Source organism: Melanotaenia boesemani, chromosome 19 (genome assembly GCF_017639745.1).
Source record: "Melanotaenia boesemani isolate fMelBoe1 chromosome 19, fMelBoe1.pri, whole genome shotgun sequence".
Classification (NCBI taxonomy): Eukaryota; Metazoa; Chordata; class Actinopteri; order Atheriniformes; family Melanotaeniidae; genus Melanotaenia; species Melanotaenia boesemani.
Window position 1 is genome coordinate 8,187,928 of NC_055700.1, and position 11,847 is coordinate 8,199,774.

Consider the following 11,847-nt stretch of genomic DNA (forward strand, 5'->3'; position numbering starts at 1 on the left):
TCAAAAAATGCAAAAGGGCTCACCCTTACTCCTCCCTTGTGTTACACTTTAGCAACAGAACACAAATTGATTCAACCACATACTTACTGACATAATTGTGTTTTGTTTTTCAGCCGATAAACTGAAAACTGCACTGTTATCCAATGCCCACTCTTCCTTGAGTCACAGCCTGGACTCTGACACAGACTCTGTGTTTCCTGTCTGTCCTGCTACACTTGCAAAGCCAATGTCAGACTTTTCACACACCTCGCTTGCAAACCCTGAGGCCAGTAATGGGAACTGGGTTGAAGACTTTGAACTTCAGTCTCCGACTGACATCCAAAAGAAGGACATGAATGACATCAACTTCACGGTAAATGTCCGGATGTTGGGTAGAGATTCTTTTATACATTTATGATTGAAATGGAAATTAGAAAATGAAAACCTTTTCAGTGATGTATTAATCATGTCTTAAGGTGTAACATTTTGCTTTTACGGTGGTTATGATAGTGTTGTGGAATAGCAGAAGTGTTATAGATTATTAAAGTCTCTCACAAGTCACATCTGAAAGTCGGCTCTTTCCATTCTCTTTACAGATGTGTGGCTTCAGGTTGCCAACTGTTGTTTTAATAATTCAGCACAGTCTGTTGGATTTACCTTTCAGTCTTAATGTTATGAATAATTGATAAACTCATGATAAAGGGGAAGTCCATTTAGTTGCCAAAGGTATGGGAGCATTAAAAATGGATATGGAGACTTATTCCAATTACCATGCCAAGTTTCTACTGCTCTCTGTAGCTTTTTTGACCTGTTAGGTAAATTGCTTCAATAAAAGAATAATTTTTTATCTACTTCTGTCAGGTAATGTATCCCCAAACAATAAAGTAGAGATTCATTCACCCTCAAGGGGGCACTAAAGGTGCATTCATGTCAAGTGAAATGTTCTTTCTTCCCACTGCCAGAGGTTTAAATATTTATTTCCCTTTGTAGTGTGTTTTTAGTAAAATTGCAATACTTGCAAAAACATTATCCACAAGAAACAAATAAGAGAGATTTTGATCTGCATTTTAATGTGTCCATTTTGTCTGTTAACAGGTTGCTCAAAGTGTGCAGAACCTGACCCAGTTACTGTATAGTTTGCAGGTGAGAACATTTCTACAGTTACAACCATTTACTATTGTTTTGCACTTTCTCTCAGCACGATCTATGTTTAGTCGACAAAGAAAACCTCTGCTCTCATTATGAACAAATACATGCTATATTGGTCACATACTCAGCTTAGATACAGACCTGCATGCTCCAACTTCAGCAAACAAAGAAACAACACTGTTCTTGGCAGTTTGAAGGTAAAGGTAGCAGGGTACAGGCTCTCTTCCCTACAGATCTTTTTTTCTGCTCAGAAACATAGGAGAGTCTTTTGTTTCACGAAACCCGCACTCCCATCTGGTATAAAATGTAAATTTATGTAGAGAGCATGTGTTTAAATTTGCATACAGCATGTGTGTTTGCTCTCTTTCCTGTGTGAGTTTGGGGTTTTGATCACATTGTGATTTTCATATTCAAAATTTTGTATGCACTCTTGTTTCTGAAGCCAAAAACCACAATTTTATCAATAAGGAGATGCTGATGCTGAAGCTAATATAAAACCAATGCCATCGGTTAAACCTAATGATTTCCATGACATTTGAGATTCAAATTGCTTGTAGTCTGTTGGAAGAAGGCACATGTGAGGAAAATGGTGGGCCTAACCCATTTTCATAAACTCGACTACTGTCTTTCCAGGCTGCAGTGACCATCCAGGACACCAACTATGAAGTCCAGAGGCTTCTCCTTCAAGAGAGCGAGCGCTCTTCACCCCATGCCCAGCGTCTGCACCTTTTAAGCCTCCGGGGCAACACCTTGCAGGAGCAAGAAAAACAGCGTAACTTGGAGAAGCAGAAGGAGGAAGTGGCGGCAGCTCACCGTCTTCAGAAACAACTACGGCATGCCAAAGAGCGTTGGGAGCGAGAGTGCCACGTGAGGGAGAGCCAACAGGAGGAGCAGGAGAGCAGGCTAAAGAAAAGGCAGAGACAGTGCCAGCTGGAGGAAGAGAAGCTGAGGCATGAGAGAGAAGAGCTGAATGAACAACTGGAGGAGTACCAACAAAGCCTAGAGCGGCTCAGAGAGGGCCAGAGGAGCGTGGAGAGGGAACGCGAGCATCTGGAGAACCATCAAAAGCTGTTCCAGACCTGGAACCATGGGCGGCAGAGCAGCCTGCCCTCTGTTATCCCTCACATGGTCATCCCTCTAGACAGGCAGCAGGTATGAGGGGGGTTTAACAAAAAAGGACAGTTGCCACTTAATTTTAAAACAGCTTCTGAAGTTAAATTATGAAAGCTCAGTAGTCCTCTTCACTAAAGCTATTGACCCTGACAAGGCAGTGATGTAGTTGTTTACCATTTATGGAATATCTGAACTCATTTATGAGAACTTTTCTCAGACAGGTATCAGTCTGAGTTACAGTGTTTCACTCATTTACATGGCACTGCTCAATCCACCCTTGATATACAACCTGCAATAACGAGAGTAATTTCAGCATAATTTGTCTCAGTGCACCAGCAGCTCCACTCAACAATAAACATCTTTGTGATTAATGATAATTAAACCGTGCAAATAAAAGCTCCAACAAAATAATTAAAACCTGAAGCGTGCAGCCCAAGGAACCAATCAGTTGTGTCCTGAAGGACTTAAATTATTGACACTTTGTTTGAAAAGTACCTTAATGAATTATAGTCTGCAGCTGGAAGGCAAGGAGGATAAAGGATGTGTTGTTCTCTGTGCCCTTTAAGTCCCATGAACCTCAGGTGGAACAACAGCAGAGGCGTAACTAATATAGCATACATATATATGCAAGTTTCACTGGCTCACGGGTTTGTGCTGCTCAGTTCAGCAGGTGAGTCTTCTCAAAACTCATGCAGAAAGCACTCGAACAGACAAATGAGCAGACTCAGGTTACAATATTCCCTCTCTCCCTCATTAATTTACACACCACTGTGGACTTTTGCAGGGTGTATGTGATGAAGCTCTTCTGGCTTCAAGCGGACTTACTACATTTATTTCCATTCATCTATTTTTGTCAGTGTGGAGGCTGCATTAACAGCAACAGTCTAACAAAAGCAGAGGCAGTGGAGGTCCTAATGTTTCCCTGGTAATGTTTTAGCCAGAGGCAGTAGTTCACAGGGTCAGAGACAGATCGAATGACACACAGACGCACACACGCATCACTTCTCAGGTCGTATCTAATTAGCTGCACTGCCTCCTCTCAGCAGAGGAAAAGCCTTGGTAATGTGGTGATGGGACAGCGTGACGGGGTGGTACAATAGTAGAGGACACAAACAGGGGCCCAGAGCACCCTACTGTCACATCCCTCACCAAATATTAAAATGTTGGTATACCTAAATGACTCTTAATGTGTTTTTTTTTATTATTATATTTTAGTTGTAGATGTTCTCTGAGAGTTTTGCATTTCCACCAACACAGTGATTTATTTGTGATTCAAAACTCAAATAAAGAAATAAATCAGGAAAACCCAATGAAACACAAGAAGACACAAATATTAGAAATAGGAAATATTGTAAGTAAAACAGATAAATCCATATTATGTTGCTTTTTTTTTATTTTAGTAATGATGTACTTCCTTCTATCAAGAGTCATTCCAGTGTGATTCATGCAGAGGAGCATCATCCAATTATTTCTTAAACATCACTGTTTTGGATGAAAACTACAGCATCCATAAATGATGATGACATTGCTGTGCTGATGTCACAGATCAGAGCAGCATAGGCCAATGCATCAATTATAATCAGCCTATCAGATAAGTCAAAACCTGAACCAAAACATACATAGGTATTCTGTTTATGTAGACATGAAAAAGTTTTAGATTTAGACAAAAAAAATATCAATTTTTAAAAAATTTGTTTTTTAAAAACAAAGCTGCTTGAGTGCATTGCTGAAAGTTGATGTGGACACCATCCAACCAAAATGTTGCTCTGACATCTTCTCTCTCTCTCAGGATTCGCCAACAAGTCAATCCAGAGCGCATGCCGGTAATGGCTCCGTGTTTGTAAATGAGGCCGCGCTTGCCAGCACCAGCATTAACAACCGTCACGTCCACCATAAAAGGAATGGCCACAGCGCTCACAATTGTCTCAACACCCTGCTGGCCATATCTAACAGCAGACAATCACCTATTGTTAACACTCCTCTCAGCCAACACTCAGACTCCCAGGAATGGGTGATGGGTAGAGGATACCTCTGCAACCCTGCAGGAAGGCTTGGGCTGCAGAACTCAAGCAGTGGTAGGTCACACCTCAAAGATGTCTCTGTATTGTCTGTGATGGGGGAGTAATTTTCAAGTGAACATGAACCGAGTAGCAGATAGGGACCGTTTTCACTTCAGTAGTCACCTGTTACTGTAATGTGTTCTGTGTAGGACAGACAGCTGTGCCTCAGAGTAGACTTAAGTTCAACTAGCAGATTAACAACAGCTACAATTAAGCTTTTGTGTTACCTGGTACCTTTTCTTGAACCGATGGGGAAATGAAATGATCTGTTTTACTCTCCAAGACAAATAGACCAAAACTGAAAGAGATTTTGTGCAAAAGCACAAAAGACTGTAGTGTTTAACCTGATGCAATGTTTGCTTATGGTCCATTATCACAAATTTTTGACAGTTTTTGACCTCTGTATATCTCGGATTGTCTCATTTTCTTCTGGTCCCAAAAAATATATATATAATGAAATGACATATTTCACAGAAATACAACATTGCAGAACTTACTTTTCCTGTTTTTACACGATTCATTAAGTTCTTAATGAACCCCATAGATTATCCACTTACACTGTGTCCCAAATCATTCTGCATGTAGTATTTCAGTTAATTAAACATTTGGGTTTTAATCTTTCTGTAGAAAACATTGCTTGTGTTCTTTCTCCTGTCTGTTTAGATCACTGATAGCAATCTCAGATATCTGATAATAAGTTTCCCAGGTGCTTATTTAATGAGCTTAATTAAAAGAAACTACTATAGAAAGTTGTTCCACATTATTAAGCAAATCATAGTTACTATGCAGTATGGAGAAAAATAAAAATCTTTCTGCACATGAAAGCATGACATAGTGCAATGCCTTGTGACAGAAATGAAAGAATTAGACATTGAAGAAAACTTAAATGAGATAATCAAACTATTAAACTGCATATGGGTTAGTTTAGATAAAGGCATATCAAGGAAAGTTTCCTTCAGACAAATGCATTATATTAAGAGAATGCCATGCAATTCTGGATGGTCCAGATGGATGCAGTTCTGGATGGTTGGTAGATGATCACCATGTTCTAACAAGGCTGTGGTGTCAGAGTATAGAGTGCCTGATGGTACCAAAATGACCTGTGCTAAATATGTGCAGTTTCTAACAGACCTTTTTCTGTCTTGGTAGAAAAGGAAGAACAATTCCTTCAGAGATGAAAATCTCACATATAAAGCTGAATTTATAGAATAATCCTTTTACTTGTCCTTGCTGTTATATTAATTAATAGCGGCACACTAAGCACTTTTTATTTTTGTCACTCAATCAAGTACCTGTCTGTCAGGTTCAATGTATGTTTTGTTTTTGTTAGTGAATATCAAATGCAACCATTGTTTCTGCAAAACAAATCTACCCACTGGTATCAATAAAAGTAACCTTGAATCTTGAGAAAACCTGTTGTATTTGGCTTGAAAATTTACATAAGCAGAATTTTCTTACGCTTTCTTGCAAGTGAATTACAAATGACAGCTGCAGAATAAAGGATTTGATGAGGTCTTTGAATACATACAAGGAGCGCCATTATTTGTATATAATAGCAAGTCATGTCATGGTGCTAATGGCACAGTTTTATGCAAGACTCTTGTCTTTTGTAGTGCATGGTAGAGAGTTGTTATCATACTGATAGCATAAATGAGAAATCTGCTACCTGTGAGAAAGTAAACAAACACTGTGCTTGCACAGGTTTCGACCATGTAGGTTTGAGATCACTATGCTTTCAAGGCTGTATCCCGGTGAGGCCTTGTGTGTCCTTATTCGAAACCACCCCTCCTCTTCACCACACCCGCCTGCACCAGCAGCCAGCTAGGGAACCCCTCCCACTCCAACCCTCCCCACCTGCCTGCCAAAGGACGGGAAATCAATGGCTTCTCTATCTATCACTTGTCAGGGCAGACAACAGTACGTGAATCACAGTTCACAGGCGATGCTTGACTGATTGGGACATTGATCTAAAAAAAATCTTTACAAAACTCATTACAGTATGACTTGTCATCGCACCAGGTGAAATGGGGCGGTGCGAGCCGGGGAATGAGAGCTGCAGACACAAATTAATCTATGTTTCACTCGGAAGGTGTCAGCTACATTCTCATATGTGCTCAGCCCCATTCCTAATCCATTTATAGCTCCTCATTCTAATGTTTACAACAGATGATCGTCCGTCAACCCTTGTAGAAATGGGGTCAGTGTTAACTGTTGCTGATGCAGACTTCCTGGAATTGTTTACCAGCCACAGCAGGCCATGTAATCTCTTCTTCATTGATTAGCTTATTAACCTTTCCTCATTATTGAGCACACACAGGCCCCGGTGATACTGGAGTCACATTTTAACAAGCGTGGGGTGGATTCATGGCTGTAATTTGCAATGCAGGGTGTGTTTTGTGTGATATCTTAACACAATGCATCCCTCAGTGGCTCTTGAGATGAAATAAGCATAGATAGAAAACCGAATAACTGATCTTCTCTCAATTTCTGTTGATTTTACACCTCTATATGGAGTCATAATGTTATGCAACTTTTAAGAGCTTTTGTGTGACCGTACATAAAATCTCACACTAGCAGTATGTGAAGGAACCTGGTATCTCTTTCTTAGTGTGAAAAGAAAAGGAATCTCTTTCAAATGCAAATTTTCCATTGTGCTGTCAGTCATTGGGATCAAAATATGATCTCACTTCTCATCCTCTCTTGAGCATGTGAAGATTTCTTCTCATGCACGCAGACACTCACACACACCCTTTTTAATTCAATGGATTTCCATAATTTGTTCTGGCACAATGTAATCTCGTGGAACTGGTTGGATGGAATTTTCTGAAATGATCTTTCATCTGATGAGACGTTTTAGGTTTTAGTTGCTCGCCTTTTGTATAAGGGGTAAGAGCATCTATGTAGATTTTGGAGAAAAAGATGAAACTGGTGCACTTTGTAGTTTGTAGATTAAAAGCTCATAAAATGCATGACTTACTAATCACTTTCGAACTTTTGCCTCACTGAGTTACAAGAGGAAAATATTGTCCCACGAGGATGGGATGGGAGCAAAAATATTACACAACTTGTGAGTCATGAGCAGCACATGTGCAAAAGATGTGCATCTTAATGAAATCTCCCCTGCTGGGGCGAATTTTTGTTTACATACCAAAGAACTTTTTAGCGTGCATTTTGTTTAGTTTCCCCTCCCTGTTGTGTATAATGGATTAAATTATGTGAAGACAAAATATTTACTGGCACTGAAATTAGACAAGACTTATCACTAGCCATGTGTTTGGTGACCATTATGTTGCAATATTATCCGGAGCTAATAAGACTGAAGATTAAATTTATTTAGCATTATACAACAGCAGATTGTATAATAAAATTACAAGAGTTCCTCTGGCACAAAAAAGACTATGTTCTGATGAAGACATGTGAGGGTGTAGCTGCAGGGATGTCCTCTGTATTTACTGTAAGGGCCAGGAGTTGTGCTGCATGAATCCAAATCTCTACTTTTTGATAACTGTTATCAAATATATATTTTGTGTTACCTAAAAAGTCATTATATATGACTCAGTGACTAAATTATTTGAAAATGGCTACTTAAAAACATTATGGCTATAGGAGAGTTCTGGTCACTTTACATGGATTGCGATTGTCTTGGAAATTAGACTTGTACAGTGTATTACTCAATTAGAGACAAAAAATGAAGTAATATCTGACTGAATACTTTCTGACTATATCTATCTATATTTATATCGATAGATTTATCAGAAATATATATATCGAACCTTAAAAACTCCAAACTCCCATCAGATAACATTTTATTAATCACACAACAGTTTTATTATATGTTTTACCATACATAGGACCTGAACTTAGCAGGAAAACATTTACTAAGATTACTGATTGTTAAAAAATGATTTCTCTCCGACTAACGAATGCAGGTTTAAGTGACAGGAGCTGAGACACATACACTTTTTTCACATACCTATGTCATAAGTTGTATAACAGAAATTCAGGCTGTTAAAATGCACTTGTACATGTTTTCCAGGCCTTATAAACAATTATGTGTCATGTGGGAGAAGAGAAAAGATAAATTATAAAGGATTTTTTTAACAGCTCCAGATTGATAGTTTATGTCCAACTTATTGATTTAATCACAGAAATATGGATGTTGATGTACATAATTCAACATGTAAATCAGGTAAATGAGAATATTATAGTACTTTTCATTTGCCTTTTTAAACAAGCTGTCAGCATCATCACATATTTTACCAAAAATGACCAAAAATTGATCTTCTAATTTCATGTTGATGTCTCATCTATTAGAGGACAGGCCTATATGGTCGCTAAGAGAGCTACTCCAACATACCCTTATATAATTAATCAAACAGACACTCCTACAGGGACACAATGAGGCAATTTATAGTTCATGCCATCTGTTACCATGACAGCACACCTGCCCTAATGCTAGACAGCACCCACCATGCAGACAAATGTAAAAAATGCAATTATACAACAGGCACTCAGCTAAGCCACCCACAAAAACATATAGTCTACTTCAGATCTTGTTTAATTAAATAACGTTATGTACTGTGTCTCTAAAGGCTGCAGCCTGTATTTAAGAGAAGTGTGCAGCAGTCTGGTCTAAAACATTTAAACAGACGATATATTTTCCCACTTCAGGGTTTGAATCATCAATACCATCTCTGCTTATAATTTCTTGTTTTCTCTTCCTCTTTTTTTCTCATCCTTTCTTGTCAAAGGTCTGGTGTGAGCAGACAGGTGTCACTGAATCCTGACAATTGATTATGTTTACAAAGATAATGATAAATGTGGCACTGCCGAGCAGAAGCGGGATGATGGATAGCTTTAAAATCTATTTGTTTTCATTTCAATCTCGTGTTCGAGGACAAACCAGACTGAGCTTCTGTGTTTGATCTGTATGCTGTTTGCGATTAAATAAACGGCCTAAACAATTAGCTCAAGCTCATTAAACATTTGCATCCAAGTCCAATCCTGCTGATTATTTATCAGTAATTAAACAATGGACTATGTGTTATATGTGTTGGTTATTGGACATTTTTCTGCAAAGAATATAAATCATTTTTTTCTTTCTTTTTTTAGATCACAGCTACAACGGGGAGAACTGGATGTCAACAGCAAGCGGAGCTGACCCATATCCAATGCTCCCACATCCCAGTGACCCTCAGCTGGACCTAAGTGCACTGGTTTCCTTGGAGACTGACAGTGATGGGGAAGAGGGCAGAGAGGAAACTATTGTGTACCTTTAAATGTGGATAAATTTCAGACTATTGAGAAACCAACGCAGCACATGGATGAAGACAAGATGCTCTTGAAGCATCAACATCACTGCTGAATCAGGCCAGCCACAGAGAGCATTTTAGTTTTTTGTCTTTAGGTTTTCTTCACATTTATCTTTTGAAATTTTGCCTACCTTTTTTTAAGTAAAATGATGAGTTACTGGGAATACAGAGAGAGAGAAACAGAGATAAAGTAGCAGACTGTGTCTCACATATATCATGCACCTTAGCTGGAGGCACCACTGGGTGTTAAGTGTCTCTATTCTTTTCTGCTCGCTTCTTTTTAATGTGTGTGTGGTCATATATTGACTGTCTCGTCCCCTGCAGCTACAACTTTTTCCCCTTCCCCCCATCTGCTTGTGTCTTTTCCTCATCATCTTCCTCCGGTCCCATACATCTCATTCCTCAAGCTCTATATTTATAAATTTTGCCACTGAAGGAGAAAAAGCATTGACTGTGCCCCATATCAGTGAAACATCAGGCTGTGTCTCACCAGCGGGCGATTGTCTCGCCGTTGGAGTAAACTGACAATCTTTTTTATCAGACAGATGCTGTTTATTTACGAGCTGGGTATAGTGTGGGGCATAGAACATTTGAATTGAGGGATGAGATGTGACAGCCATAGTCCCTTGTTTCTGTCCATACCCATATATTATCCTTTTATCTGACGCACAATGTCATTGTTAAAATAAAAGTCAGAACAGATACAGTTTTAAGGGAGATCAGAAAATAGCATAAACAGCATAAAAATGAATCTTTTAAGCGGAAAGAGGATGATTATAAGAGCAACACGGTGGATTAAATCATTATTTAAGTTGACCCTGGAGACAGTTGGTTGATCAGTTCCTCGCTTTTGGCCTGGATTCAGACATCTTGAAGACTGATGGATTGCCATTTAACTTAATAAAGGCATCTATGGTCCCCTGAGGATGACATCTGGTTGGTTTTTAATGAAATTTGTTGACATATATTGAATGGATTGTCATCATACCATTTACAATCATTAATAATCCTCACAGGATTGATTGTAGCATGTGTGATGATCCTTAAACTTCCCATCTATTGAAATGTTTTGTTCAAACATTTTAATTTGCCAAATACATTGGTTTATAAACCTTTAAAATCAGCAAAGTTCCCATTGAGGTAATCTCTACTTTATATTAGAGCAACAGTCACTAGTTAATGGTAGTGTACTGAGACTTTGGAAACATTTTTCTTTTTAGTATTTTCGCATGCATTTAGCCCAAAGCCCACCAACACTTCCTTTCAGAGCTGCATACATGGACATTTTTCATTTTATTTGACATGCTTGTGAAAAACTATGTAACGAGGCATTAAAATGTTACAACTAAAATACAAATATGCTTTACAGGGTGGAAAATGTCCAGGGAATATCACTGCATATGCCCAAAACAATATAAAGTTGCCTTGTTTTTTTGCTTAATGATAAACCATTGCACTTGAATATTCATGTAGTTTATTTGCATGTTATCCTGGCATAAGCATTTTTTTCTGTAAGCGATCTGTGCCAATGCTTTAGATGAAAAATTTGTTTTATTACTGTTGTAGTTTTGTTCTGATTTTAGTACCATGTACATACAGTATGTTTGCGCTTATATTTATTTATTACAAAAGAGATGTTAATGTTTTGCTGTGCTTTATGAAGGGTTATATTGTACATAGATGTGTATTTGTGTAGACAGATGTGTTTTTCTCTTGTGAGCTCATGTGTTGAATAAACAGACATGACCCTATAGATAAAATGGCCTATAATGAAGTTGAAGCGGTGCTTTATTTTTCTTTTGGGCTATTTATTCCAGTTTTCTCATGAGAGTTTATTACAGTAAAGCTGGAAAAAAAAAAAGAAGTTCAGCTTGGGTACAAGTGTCACCTGAGTTTTATGTCCTTGGGGTCAGTGTGCAGTGTCTCCGTCATTGCAAACAACTGTGTGAGGCTGAGCTGCCTGTTAAGCTGCCAGCAATGACAGGTGGCAGACCAGGTGCATGAATGTCAATGACTTGCTGTCTGGCTGCATCAGTGCTGGAGAGGCATGATATATTTCTGGGGCATTAAAATTCTGTAAAAAATAAATAAAAAAATACTTTTGTTGGTGTAAATACTTCTGACCATCTTGGTTTATCTCTCAAAACATGGCTCAAATGAAAAGGAGTGACAGCTCACCTGAGACTTGCAATCTTTCCTTTGACAACAATCGTATATTTTATATGTGCCACCTG

General features: G+C 38.5%; 1 protein-coding gene across 5 annotated transcripts in view; it reads left to right on the forward strand.

Annotated features, from left to right (window-relative positions):
* Positions 1-11,387, forward strand: part of arhgef28a (Rho guanine nucleotide exchange factor (GEF) 28a) — a 43,904-nt gene extending 32,517 nt beyond the window's left edge. For all 5 annotated transcript variants that reach the window (XM_041970278.1, XM_041970277.1, XM_041970280.1 and 2 more), the window contains 5 exons: positions 114-352; positions 1,075-1,122; positions 1,762-2,280; positions 4,031-4,316; positions 9,414-11,387. In XM_041970278.1, coding sequence (XP_041826212.1) covers positions 114-352; positions 1,075-1,122; positions 1,762-2,280; positions 4,031-4,316; positions 9,414-9,580 — 1,259 coding nt within the window. In that variant the 3' untranslated portion in view covers positions 9,581-11,387. The remainder of the gene's footprint in view (positions 1-113; positions 353-1,074; positions 1,123-1,761; positions 2,281-4,030; positions 4,317-9,413) is intronic.
* Positions 11,388-11,847: the final 460 nt, after the last annotated feature.